This window comes from Psammomys obesus, unplaced genomic scaffold (assembly GCF_907164565.1).
Source record: "Psammomys obesus unplaced genomic scaffold, mPsaObe1.curated_primary_1811, whole genome shotgun sequence".
In the NCBI taxonomy this organism is placed as follows: Eukaryota; Metazoa; Chordata; class Mammalia; order Rodentia; family Muridae; genus Psammomys; species Psammomys obesus.
The window spans coordinates 1,735,901-1,750,524 of record NW_026590552.1 but is presented as its reverse complement, the minus strand read 5'-3'; the positions used below and the strand labels follow the sequence as shown (position 1 = coordinate 1,750,524).

The 14,624-nt window shown below is 34.6% G+C and overlaps 1 protein-coding gene across 5 annotated transcripts in view; it reads right to left on the bottom strand.

The window, feature by feature from the left end:
- Positions 1-14,624, bottom strand: part of Dmd (dystrophin) — a 1,523,318-nt gene that overhangs the window by 61,787 nt on the left and 1,446,907 nt on the right. For 2 of the 5 annotated variants that reach the window (XM_055607916.1, XM_055607919.1), the window contains 5 exons: positions 14,213-14,349; positions 13,490-13,528; positions 9,037-9,102; positions 7,931-7,996; positions 4,387-4,545 (listed from right to left, as the gene is read on the bottom strand). In XM_055607916.1, coding sequence (XP_055463891.1) covers positions 4,387-4,545; positions 7,931-7,996; positions 9,037-9,102; positions 13,490-13,528; positions 14,213-14,349 — 467 coding nt within the window. The remainder of the gene's footprint in view (positions 1-4,386; positions 4,546-7,930; positions 7,997-9,036; positions 9,103-13,489; positions 13,529-14,212; positions 14,350-14,624) is intronic. The other 3 variants (XM_055607917.1, XM_055607920.1, XM_055607918.1) reach the window with 2 other exon arrangements.

Here is a 14,624-nt window from a genome sequence, read left to right as displayed (position 1 = left end):
TATATATATATATATATATATATATATATATATATATATATATATATTAATTCTAAGTTTATGACAAAGCAATACTTGGTACTAATCAAGGCAGGGCTAATATTTTGAAAGGTTAACAGAAAAAAAAATAATAAAAGCTCAATTTAATGTTTTCCCCAATGGAATTACATTTGTTAAATATTTGTTTTTAAAACCACATGCATTTTAAAACCAAATCTATTTGGACCCAGATCAATTCATTTATTCATTAAGTTATTCAACAAATATTTACTGAATGTTATGTATAAAGAATGGGACAAAAAGAATTTTAATGGCAGAGAAAAGATATCACCAAGACATGTCTAGAATAACCACCTTGTTTTTTCCCAAGGCTTTGGGCCAAGAAAGCTGTGAATAAGAATAATTAATAGAATTTTACAACATATATAGTCAGGAATTGGGACTCTCCTTTGCTAACTGTAATTTGGCATAATTCACATTTCTAGGATAAGGACATAAAATATCCATGAATATGTGCTAAATCTACAGATATTTAGATCTATTAAAAGTCTACATCCAAAGCATTTAATACAATCTTCCTTTTAAATATCCTTCCCCATTTTCTCTACAAGTTGGCTCATACTTGCCATTTTTGTAGCCTACTTCTATCTTGGGAAATATCCAAGCTGGCAGGCACACAGAAAAGGCATCTAGTGATTTCTCAGGTTTTCTTAGGGAAGGAAATGATAAATTAAAGTCTTTTAAAGCAATACCCAATTCAAAGGACATAGAAGCAGTATGGTCCTGAATCTCTCATACAAGCTCTAAGACAACAGAGGACAGAAGGTAAATGAGGCAGGGGCAGGCTGTTCCCAGGAGGGGGCTCTGGAGAGACATTTCTTCAGGATTTCAGTAGGAGGTGAAAATAGAGCTAAGTAGAAGAAGAAAGAAAAGGCTTCTTGTGACATTTTGAAGATAACCCCCAGAAAGATTCACATAATGACAAAGGCCTTCTTTTGGAGCACTTAGTATCCCTACTATACAACCTTTCTTTCAGAGAACAAAGCATCCCATTTTCGGTGACAATCCTGGATATATTTCAAGGTAAAGTGGTTGAATTGGTTTATTACGGGTCATTTGTTCTTTGCAAACATTCTCTCAAGGTAAGGCATATTCTGAGGAATAAACCATATTTCTATGTAGACGACATACACAGAATGACTCTTTTCTTTGATCCAAGGTAGAGTTGGCTATTTTCAATGTGAAAAAATAAACCCAGTATGAATTTATGTCTACCACTTGCTGGCTGTGAAATCTGGGGCAAGGTATTTGAACTTCTCTCAGCCTGTGCTTTCTCATCTAAAGAAAGGTGATGAGTAGTTCTTTGTACAGCTTTTAGAAAGATTAAATGATCTAAAATATATTAAAGTGCTTTCAAGATAAGAAGCTGGCAGTGTTTCTCAGTGGTAGAGTGGGGTTCTTAGCATACATGAGGTCATGGATTCAGTCCCCAGTACCAGAAACAGTGCACTAAAAATGATAAGATGATACATAAATCAGTGTTATCAGTATTCTTTCCCAAAACTCACTGACTTGGTTACCATGGCATTGAGGAAACATGTTCAAACACACCAACAAGATATGGGTCCTAACTAATGAGCTAAAAGGTTTATTAAACAACAGTATTGTTCATATGCTAAAATTCGACTTACTCTTCAGCAACAATAAATTGTATTTATAAAAAAAAATCCCAATGTTTTCCTCCCATGTGACTTTGATAAAAATTTAATATGAATGGCCATAAATTGTTATTATTAATTATCAGTGACAGCTCCCAATAAAATAGAAGAGGTTAAAAAAAAGTGGTTTACATTTATACTTTTTTTGTTTAGTAAAATGGATCATTCATTTCTCAAAGAAGAAAATGAAATGAATAATTTTCCATGTTATTTTTCTCATACTAGGATATTTGAGCCATTATAAAAAGGAAACAAAAAACAAAACAAACAAACAAAAAAACCACAACCACCTCCCTGAAATTTAACAAGTGAAATGGTAATACAAATATTTCACAAGTCATAATATTTCATATTGTCACAGTTGTTCCTCCCATATCTTTGCCCTGCTTCTTGAATGTTCTTTTTTTTATTTTTTTCTTTAACTTTTATTAATTACACTTTATTCACTCTGTATCCTCCCATAAACCCTTCCCCCCACCCCTTCCACCTTCCCTCCCCCTTCTTCACACCTGCCCCTCCTGACTAAAATGCTCAATCCCCATCCTGAAAGGAAAAGAGGATGGACATCAGAAGACGAAGAAAACAAGAAACAAGTTAGGAACCTGCCACAGAGGGCCTCTGAAAGGCTCTGCCCTGCAGACTGTCAAAGCAGATGCTGAGACTTATGGCCAACTGTTGGGCAGAGTGCATGGAATCTTATGAAAGAAGAGGGAAATAGTAAGATCTAGAGAGGACAGAAACTCCACAAGGAGAGCAGCAGAACCAGAAAATTTGAACACAGGGTTTTCTCCAGAGACTCATACTCCAACCAAGTACCATGCATGGAGATAACCTAGAACCCCTGCACAGATGTAGCCCATGTCAGTTCAGTGTCCAAGTGGGTTCCATAGTAATGGGAAGAGGGACTGCCTTGATATGAACTGATTGGCCTGCACTTTGATCACCTCCCCCTGAGGGGGGAGCATCTTTACCAGGTCACAGAAGATGACAATTCAGCCACTCTTGATGAAATCTGATAGACTAAGATCAGAAGGAAGAAGGGGACCTCCCTTACTTTTACAAATACAGCTAAGAAAACAAAGTTATTAATCTTCTCTCTACAAATGTACAGTATTATATCTTTGGAGGTCATTATGTGATCTTGCTATATTCTCATGTTTATACTATTTAAACATGACATATATGTATATATACATGTACACACATATATACATACATATATTTAACCAAACACTTCTTGAGTAGTGAAACATTATAATTGTGGTAGGTAGAACTATAGAAATAAGATGTTGATCATGCAATGGGCACAATGCATTTGAAGGAGGTACAGACAATAAAGGATAAAGGATAAAGGGGCAAACTGTCAAGGACTTCTCTGAGCAAAGACTAAAGTGATATAGCCTAAGAGCAAGCTTGAATGTGACCGAGAAAGTAGATGAAAACAAGATAAAAATACTGGGTACAACAGCATGATCAGTACAGAAGATGAAGTTGATAAAAACAAGTTAAGAGAAAACGGTGGAAGATTTGAATGTCCTGCATCGAAGTTGGGTGTTCTTTCAAGATTCAGAAATCCGATAAAGTAAGAATGTCGTGATAGGTCTTGGTTCTGGAAAGATATACAACTAATCAGTCAGAGCCAAAGATTTGTTGGGAAAATGGGCAAGGAGCTAATGGGAAGCCAACTTGATAAAGAGCTAGGGCCAAAGGTTATGGGTACTAAGAGCTGCAAGGCTAGTAATGGCAGCAGAAGGTATGAGATGAATGACAGTCTGCCATTTTATGCTGAGGTGACATTCTCCCTCAGGGAAGTGGTCCCCAAACAGTGTGTTTTCTAGATTAAGAGGTCTTGCTGCCTTGGGCTAACCAAAAGTACTTAAGAGAAACAGATTTGAACAGTCTGGTCTTTAAAGACTTGCCTGTCACTGTCTGTAGAAGGCTAACCTATTATTACAGGTGATTGCGTGGAAAAGTTCCCTAGCCAAGGTACCTGCTACATAGTAAATGTAATACAAAAGGAAAAGAACAATGATTTGTGTTATTCTGACACCACACAATAATACAGATTCTTGCAATTTTTTTCTGCTCTGTAGCCATGATGATTTTTTTTTTTTTTTTGCTTTTCCATTTCTGATGTTTTCACATTGAACTTTTCTTTTATAGGTGAAAACTAACAACTTGAATTGTCTACCTAATCTACTATGAAAATGAACAAAAGTACTAACTTATGTTTTCGATGATGAAAAATAAGAGGAAGTATTGTTCCCAAAAATGATCAAGTCAGTGAATCTATTTCTTTAAAATGTTTGTGGTAATATTTTCAAACACATGTAAAATTTATATAACCATAATTGAAATTACTTGCCTTTTTTCTTAAATTCTATTCTCAAATACATATATATCAAAACCTATCAAACACATGCAACAAACCCAATACCCCCACTAGCATTAATCCCTTTACAACTAAAATAGGAGTTTTTAATCATGCTATATGGCACTCAGTTTCTTCTTTCAGACAAAACAAAAGTGAATCTGCAAAAGGAGCTAAACAGATTATTTTAGCAAACAGTTAGACATCAAATGACTAAATAAAGACTCCTGACACTTTTCTCTGTGTGCAAGCTTATGCACTCTGCTTACCAATGACAAAGCTACAAAGAAAACTCACCTGTTTTCTTCCTCAAGATCTGCTAGGATTCTCTCTAGCTCCCCTCTTTCCTCACTCTCTAAGGAAATCAAGATCTGGGCAGGACTACGAGGCTGGCTCATGGGGGAGTCCTGGTTCAAACTTTGGCAGTAATGCTGGATTAACAAATGTTCATCATCTCTGGAAAATAAAATCAAAGGTTTTGGTTTTTCCACCCCTTTTATTTAATTTTTGGGTCAGGGACTCAGGTGTGTATTTGAAAACAGAAACGTTTCATTGCTCTCAACAATTAGTCAGACCTTTTGTTCCCCTATTCTAAAGACATTTAGGTAATTTTTGAGTTGTGGTCTACTATTCAATTGATGGACAATTTAAAGTGTTTCATTGTCAAAAATCCACATGAAACTCACTGGCCTATTTTAACAGATAGGTGAAAGGTAGAATTACAGAAATATTGGAAGTATATATTAACAGGTTAGCCTGTTATTAACTAATAAATATTAAAAATATAACAATGTGCATTTAATGCTTTTGCTACTAAGCCTGTCAAGATATTCTGTTCATTAGCCATGCTATTTATACTGATTGGGCAGGAAGGAAGGCTATGTAGTTTGTAAAACAGTAAATATTATCTTAAGTGCACGGCAAGAATCGGAAAGTGCTGCTTCAGCCAGCTAATTTTAACCTATAGGTCTCAGAGGTGGGATGATAACAATAATTAACCTTTGGATAAATGGTTGTTTTGATTACTGTGTAGATAAAAACACAAAAAATTGCAGGGGTGTATGTCAAGACATTAAGTTGCCTGACTAAAAGAAGACAAGAAAAACTCATTCCTCACTAAATCTAAAGCATTATTTACTTGGGGGAGGGGAGAGACTGGCAAATTCTGGGAGGCAGCTGCAGTCTCCTGGAAAGTAGAAACTTTCTAGTAACACTGAGGAGAAATTAATTTTAGAATGAAGTACTCTACATTTTCAAAAACTCCACTTTACCTCCAAGTTACAGGAACTTCGTTTTCTTCTTAATGAGAGTAAAGTTCTTTGCTTCTGGTTACATTTCATTCAGATGATGCTTGCCTACTCCCTTTTGCATACTTATTTTTAAATTTAATTTTATTTATATATTTATTTATTAAAATTTATTCACTTTTTATCCCAGCTGCACGCCCCTCATTCATCTCCTCGATTCCCACCCACTCTCCCTCTTCTCCCTCTATTCCATTCCATAGTCTCCTGATAGGGAAGGACCCCCTACCCTTCTATCTGACCTTAACCTATCAGATCTCATCAAGGCTGGCTACATCATCTTCCTCTGTGGCCTGACAAGGTTGCAGCCCCCAGGGGGAGGTAAGCAAAGAGCAAACCACTGAGTTCATGTCAGAGACAGCTATGTTCTCATTACGAGGGCACCCACTTGGAAATTGAGCTACCTATGGGTTTCCTTTGAACACAAATTCTAGGTCTTCTCCACATGTTACTTAGTTGGAGTATCGGTCTCTGAAGGGCTGTGTGGGTCAGGTATTTTGGCTCTGTTGTTCTCCTTGTGGAGTTCCTGTCCTCTCCAAGTCTTTCTTTTCCCCTCTGCTTCCATACATTTTCTGGAAGTCTGCCCAAAGTTTGGCTATGAGTCTTAGTATCTCCTTCAATACCCTAGTGGGTAGAGTCTTTCAGAGGTCCTCTATGGAAAGCTCCTGTCCTGTTCCTTGTCTTCTCTTACTTCCAATGTCTATCTGATTTAATTTTGTTTTTCAAGAGAAGATTTCTGTGTAGCCCAGGCTGGCATCAAACTCACAGACTTCTTTCTACCTCGGCCTCCTGAGGGCTGGGATTACTGGTATGTGCCTTTATGCCTAGCATGCCCTAACCACCAAATCTTCAGTTTTAAAGTATCAGGTCTTTAGAAAAATGTCCTCAAGATTTCTATTTTTGGCCCATGAAACCAGATAAGTGGTAGAGATATGATAAATTAACTAATTATTGGAGGGCTGGGATACATCTCAGTGGGTGAGTACTTGCCTAGCATGCATAAGGCCCAGAGATCATATCATCACAAAAATAATGATAATAATGACTATTACCATTATTACTGACCTTAAAATAACTTAAATAAAATCAGCTGATCCATCAAAACTGCTCCTAAATAATATGATTATTTTGTCACACAACAGAGTAAAATGGATTGCATGTCCTCAGAATGAGCTAAAGCTGAATTTTGTTGTAAAATAAAACAATCCAGGCTTCATTAAATGCTTAATTTATTATTCCCTTCCTCATGTTCTAAAATTTTATTTCTAGGGCTTCCCATATTTAACTGTAACCTATAACTGTAATTAAGCTTTCCTTACTATTCTCTTTGGTAGTCCATGTTTGCCAGAGACTGTCATATAGCTATAATCTGAATTAATGTGAAAGTGTTAGAACATCTAATATCAAAATGAGGGAGCCAAAGCAGCAAATTATTCAAACCTATATATTGAGTTGGTTTTTTAGCTACTCACTTCCTGATGGAAGATCACATTATGGCATCACAGCTTTAATTGGAAAAGTATATTTGTTTGAAATAAATGGCTGAATGTTGAGTTCTCTCTCATTACACTGATCTCTATACACTAGTGATATGGTATTAGATAATTATGTAGAAATTCTATTTTTATACAATTTCCTTTGGTTTAATCCTTATGAAGGCCCTTTTCTAACCTGAGCAAAGACTCTGGATTCCCACTTAAACTACATAGGTTAGCTTTCCCATGCTTCCATTCATCTATTCTCCACAATAAGAGTGAAGCCTTATCTTACCATGTCTTATCTAACTAAAAGCATCACTGCACATTTCTATTCTCTATGTTATTTATTCAGTTAGTGGATCCTCTATTTCCTCCATACACTCACTCCTCTCCCTACCTAGTCAGCATCTACGTGGGTCATGGTAATGCTGCTCTGTGTTTTATGAGCACTGCCCTAACTTGTTGATAATGCATCTGTTTTAGGGCCAAGTAGGTTCTTAGCCATTTATAAAGTAATATATCTCCCTTTTACAGTCTGAGCAAGCTGAATTATCTCCCCACTGACAAACTGAGACCTGCATTTGTCTTCCCTCATCTGGGAACCCTTCACAAGTCTGCCATACTATATGTTCCTTGTAATAATGCTAAACCACAGCAATCCAATGAAGAAAATTGCCAACCTAACAGTATATGGGAACAGCAATTCTACATCAAGATCTTATTTCCACTTCCCATGAGTAGAGGAAATTCTACTTAGTTATTACTTTAAACTATCATCTTATTCTTTATTCCAGTGTGCTCGAAGTGATATTAAGTGTTTAGGCTTAGCAATTTGTAATCCTATGATATTAAATAAATGTAAATAGGGCAAAAGCTTTTTTTTTATGAGCTCATTCTGTGCCAGGATGTAAAGAATTAAAGAAAAAAGTCAATGAATGGCTCTTTGAAAGACTAAACGAATATGATGCTAATTCCTATGTCCTGTACTATCCTACCTCTAAGTCCCTCAAAGCAATTTCATCATCAGGAACATTTTGTAAAAAGAGATGGGATACTTACATGCTCTCATTAGGAGAGATGCTATCATTTAGATAAGATCCATTGCTGTTTTCCATTTCTGCTAGCCTGATAAAAAACGTAAAAGCTCATTAAAACTTATGTGACTTCTTAGAATCTATTCAAGACCTAAGTGAACATTGCTGAAAACTAAAGAATAACTCATGACAAGTGGAGAAAGAAATCCTTCAAATTAAAGGATGTGCGTGTTGTTTCAAGCAGTTGAAGTAGCTAGTTAGTAGTTTTGCATTTTTAATGTAAAAATGATGGGAAGGTCTATTTTGTTGCTGTTTTATTTGGGATTTCCTCCTCCCCCAGGTCAATCTTCCTTTCACTAAGAACAGGTCTTTGTTTTTAGAAGAAAATCTTTCCTATGAGCAAATCCACACCTTACACTAGCCCTTGTCTTTTAAGACAATCAATGTCTTCCACTAATGATAGACGTATAGAGCTAGTTAATGCTTGCCACAACTGATGAGCATGTCCAGTAGTCGGGATGTTGATAAAGAATGAACTCACAGTAAGCATATTACGTGTTTTGCCACCACTTAATAATAAAGTCTTCGACAACCAGAACAAGTTGAACAGAGTTATTTAATAAGCAAAAGATATGAATAGTAGCTCAGTGTTTAGGTATAAAAGTTATCTCAAATATGAAGAAGGTGGTACAGAAAGGTCCAAGCGTTTAGAAAGTTATCTTCTTGAAGTACATCATCTAAATGAAACACAAATGAAAGGCCAGTGCTTTCACATTGTTTAGGTAACACATTATTATTTCTCCACAGATTAATATCTAATCTAGTAGTATTCTAATGAGGTTAGAAGGCTTTTAAGCTAAATTAGAAAACGTGTTCAGAATATAAAATGCAACAAAGCTACTGGAAATGTTAAAAGGCCAGGGTTAAATAAAAATGTTCTGGACCCATGCTGTTTTTGGTGTTCCGAACCTACATGCAGTAGAATGGCATGCACGTTAAGGGGCAAGTTGATTAGTAGAAGTCAAAAGGACTGACGAAGAAAGAAAATATTTGTTTAAAATTATTATAGGTTAGCTTTCCTTGGTTAGTTATTTCAATCAATATTTGCCTGGCATTCAACTAGTCTCATACCTGCTAGCATAATGTTCAATGCGTGAATGAGTATCATCGTGTGAAAGCTGGGGGGACGAGGCAGGCCTATAAGGCAGAAAATGTGATTAGTCATAGATACCACCCATTAATGGAGAAAAAGAACCCACCACACACTTATATCATATACATGGCCTAGAAAAACTTTCCTCCAAGTCTATGGATAATGAACACGTAGGTGCTCCTATATATAAGACAGCATCAAGTATTTTAAATCAAGGTTTGAGAGATGATTTATGTGTTTTTTAAAAGCCATAAAGATAAAAGAAAAACTTCTCTAGAATGTTTCAATTACACAAAAGTTATGGGGATAAAGTCTATGTAGCATTATACTTTTTTAGCTTATAAATTTTCATATATTAGAGTTCTGAGGTTGTCTTAGTAGTATGTGGTTGAAAAGTGCAAATAATTATACACATTTACGACATTGATTAGTATCTTTTGGTTGAACAGAAACTATGTTTCCTTAGTACATTTACAGTCAACAATTTTAGTTCCAAAGTAGCCACTTCATTCTAGTACTTCTTAAAATTCCGTGTATTAAAATGCTGACAGACGGAATTTATCTACTAATTTAATAGCAATATTATGCTCGTATTTTCTAAAAATAATAGAATGACTCAACATCATATAAACATTTTAAAAAGAATAACTGTATCTGCAATAATTCTTGATAATGTTAGAGTATCTCTAACTGTAGATGGGAAAACCAGAGGAAAGAATGAGCATGAATGCTCTAGAAGAGAAATAAAAACACATTTTCTTCACTGGATAGTCTAGAATTTTTGATAGGGTTAACTTTTTTTCTTACTTCATATCTGATCTATTGGTTATTTCGGAAATTTTTATATCTTTTTGATTAACCTTACCAAAAAATGTTCCAAAATAGCTTGGACTTGTGCTTTTTGTTTTATTGGAATATAATAAAAGGTCTCTTCCACCTCTATCCTGACACAGAAAGGACTTAGGTAAAGAAATGCATGAACTCAAAATTCAGCAGTACCATACTCAGTGAGGCCTCTTCTTTAATACCCAAACGACATTCAAGGATTCTGTCTGCCATGAAGAGGAAAATGTTTGATTTTCAATATATATATATATATATATATATATAATTATATATATATATAAATATATATATATATATATATATATATATATATATAATGAATGGATACCTATTGCTAGGCTTGCACGAAAAATGTACTTGAAATTTCTATTTTTTTAACAAAGAAACATTGTGGTAAGAAAATCACAAAAGACTAAAACAAACAACAAGGTAACTGGAAGCCTTCCTTGAGAGATAAAGGTATTATCATATTGTATAAGTCAAGTGTAAAATATGAAACCAGTATTGCCTAGGTCAAGTGTAAAATATGTTAACATCTTCATGTGAAAAAAAAAGAGACTATTCAATTTAATACACAAGCCCAAAGAGTCCCATGTGAATCTTCAGTACATGTTTGGAGAGTTGATCTGCTCATTTAAAAAACATTTATAATCGTCTATTACTAGAAAGTTGCGAAGGTTTGTTTTGAAATCTTCACTTCAAGTAAAGACAATTTAATACTTGTATTGTTTGGTTTCTAAGTATCTTCTGAAATAGAGCAGTCTTTCAATTATATAGTTCTATAAGTTAAAGCTGACCATCAAGGAAAATATATTAGTAGTATTTTCCATTAGAATAGTTGTGACAGTGGCAGTATACATAAAAAAAAAAAGCAAGCACAAGACCTTAGAGGGAAAGTATACCAGAAGGAGTAGGCATATAAATTGAAAGTACTTTAGTACAGTCTTACACAAAAGTCTGATTCAAAAGCTATAATTCTTAAGCTCAAGGATAATTTCATATTATTTTTCTATTAATGTATATAGCACCCAGTGCAGCGTGCACAAGTATAAGAACTTGTAATAATTAGAATTCTGAAAAAGTACAAGAAGCACTTACTAAACCAGAAAACAAGTCAAAAGAATGCTGGTCAGAGAAAATTTTCAAAAGCATGAAGTAGTAAATATTACAACGAAAATAAGACTTAAGTATAAAGCCTCCAAAAACACTTCCAAACAAAGATAATATGGCTCCTACTTCCTGCTTTGTAAATACAGAACAATATACCAAATAAGATTGTTGCCAATGATCCCTAAGAATCCATTTGGCCAATGCCATCTTGCACACCACCATTTTGTCTCTTGTGGAAATTCCATGGGTAAGTTCTCATTCACTTACATTAGAAAGCAGAGGAGCTCCAAGAACATTTCTAGCCTGTCTTGCTTATGGGTAAACAAAATGAAAGGCCCATTCTAGATTCAATTTAAAGTAATATGACAGATACACGGAAACAAGGATTTTCTCTAAGAAAAAAAATCTGTATCTTTGGAAGCTTTCCAAGTCTGTTTCCCACATTAAACAGATTAAATAATACCATTATCATAGGATTTGCTACTATCAAATAATGTTTTATAAAATAAAACATGATAGCACCTAATTCTTCTACTTGAATAGAACAGCTTTATAATAGATTTATCTATTACACTAGAAAATTACGAGTAAAAACTAATAAAATTACAGTAACAAAGTACAGACTAGCCTGCTGGGTTTGCTTTCTCTCTCTAAATTAGAACTTCCCACTCTTTCAGAGTAATCTAGCCAACTTTTCATAAAAATGCAACATAAGAGTATGTTTTAGTTGTTAGAAAAGATATTTTAATGGAGAATGTTATTGTTTTCTTAAGCAGTTTATAGTTTAAGAAAGACAAACACCCTCTACCTAAAATAAGTCAATTTACCTGACTATGATGATAATTTCTCACTAACTTATATTGTGCCTTCACTTTTCTTTCCTTTCAAGGAACTGGTCCCTGTAACTTTTGGCCAAAAATTTTTTTTCTTCTGAATCCTCATCCTTCAGACTTCTTCCCTGCTTAAACTTCCTCTAACAGAGAGTAATCTATCTACATTGCCATCTCAGGACTTCAGTAGATCAAATTTCAAAACTTCTTATTTCTGAACGCTTCCAACTTCTAGAAACAGATTACCCAGGTTGGGGAAGATAGTTACCATCATTGAAAGAAATAACTGTATACAGTAAATTCTCAAGTTGTTTAAGCACTCGAAATAAAGAGAAGAGGCAATGCGCTCTTTGTGAATATAGTATCTCAAAATTAAATGGAACAATAATGTGGGGATAAAAAGGAAAAAAAAAGTCTTCTACTTCCTTTGGTTAATAAAATTCCAAAATGCATCTCAATTAAAACTGTATATATTTCTTTAACTAATAAAAATTAATTAATCTCAATTAATACCTCTACATTTTTTTTCATTTAAGTTATATGGTGAGATAATTTAATAAATTAAATGTTTATATAAGCCATTCTTTCAAGTTAGGTAATTACCTCTTGATATACGACAGAGCATCAAACTTTAAGCAATTTGATAAAGTATACTATAAAACACTAAAACATTTACAAAAATACTATATAACTTTTATACAGGCATATACTTTTGCTAATGTATACATCAAAGATCTCTGAAAGATCATATTGATTTTATTGTTGAAATCGGTCTCACTATATTACTCAAGATGGTCTCAAACTCCTGGGCTCACTAAAGCAATAAATACTCTTGCTTCAGCCTCTTAAATAGCTAGGTCTAGTTGTGCTTACTACAATACCTAGCTCCAAAATAGTTTTCTAACAGTATAAATTGAAACAAATAATTTTTGTATTATTATTTAATATTACTAGTATTAATAAACACCAGAAGTAACATCAGACCATAGTAAACTCCCTCTTTGCTTAAAGGCATAACTGTTTATGAACTGAAGATTTTAGAGAGGATATAAAAACGAGGTCAGGCCCAAAGTCAGAGGTACACATTAGTGAAAATTTGTCAAGCAGCATAGCTTAACCTATTTCTAAAAAAACATCCACACACTACACTGAAATTAGTCTACCAAACTCAGTGTCATACTCTGAAGTAGACCCTCTTGATTTTTAGCAGTCCATCTATAAGTGCTTCTAAGGAACACACCATTCACCCTTCTGAAGGTCTTTGTATATTACATCTAAAGAAATATGGCTTTGAAGTGGTATTATTGAAGCAAAAGTTTCTTTATTGCCTCTATTAGAAAGAATATCTAAAATATAATCATGTATTCCAGGAAGACAGCTAAAACTTGCAAAATTCTTTTCATTTTTATTAGAACTCAAGTCAGGATTTCTTGTGGAGAGAACTACAGCAAAGCTACCTGAAGTCCTACCCAGAGTGTTTGTATCAGTGATAGATGTACTCTCAAAGCTTTAATCAGAGAAGGGGGAAAAAGACAGGAAATTTAAATGTCTTTAAGCAAAACCAAGAAAAGTAAACACACAAATGGATAAATAAATCAAGCTAGCAAATGTTAGTGGTAGCAGTACCCTTAGCAAAAGTACTCACGCAGATTCTACTGGCCAGAAGTTGATCAGAGTAACGGGACTGCAAAACAAAACATGAAGTGTTGAAGAGACAGAAGCGAACTGAGCAGCAACAAAAATAATTGAAAGGTGAAAACAAATAAATAAAATCCAACTAAATTAGATATGAATCATGAAAAGCAACAGCCAAACAAAAGTGAAAAGTGAATGAAAAGCGAAACAAGTAACTATGTGACTGTCATTAACATACAGCAAAATATAAGAAGTAAGTTTAAAGTAGGTAAAGACATCATCTGGTTAACCAGTAGGCTCATTTCTACTTACTGTGAAGGCATTTCCTGTGACTGGATATGTCTCTCAAGTGGAAAAAAGTGATGAGATATGACCACACAATTAGATAGAAAAAGACACATGTCCACTGATTTATGATGGAAGGAATTCAAACTGAAATTTTGTCATCACTCAGCTGTAAACAGTTCCATAGTTCTTAAAAGTCTTAAAAGGCAATGTGTCATCATAGTATTCTTTTTCCTTCCCGTAATATCAAGTTTGACTTTTGGAGAAGATAATTATCAAGGGAAAATATAATTGAACATCAGCTTATTTGTATTTTTTCCAAAGTAAAACCAAAGAAGGAGAGACACTTAAGAGACTGTTTGCGTTTGGGAGTGAAGGAGGGCATTTGGCTGGGAAGAGTTCAACTATATAGCAAAGGAAAGTCTGCTTTGCTTCCGCCATTACTCACGTTTCCATGTTGTCCCCTTCTAACACAGTTTGCACCGGCAGGTAGCCCATTCGAGGATGCTTCGCAAAATACCTTTTGGTTCGAAATTTGTTTTTTAGTACCTTGGCAAAGTCACGAACATCTTCTCCAGATGTAGTCTAAAATAAAAACCATAATGACATCACCTTTAGGAGAGTGCTGTTTCAAAACAAATGGCCACCAGATCTTCATCTTCATGACACGTGGGTCATAACCAAGGAGAATATGGGAAATATGTGCCAAGGCGGTGAAATCGAACTGTACTAACTTAGGTGAGTTGCTGGTATCTATAAAGCATGTATCAGCAGTAAAAAAGGGACATTACAGGCTGAGGAGACAGCTCAGTTGGCAAAATGCTTGCCACATGAGCATGAGTTTGGAGTCCCAGCAGCCA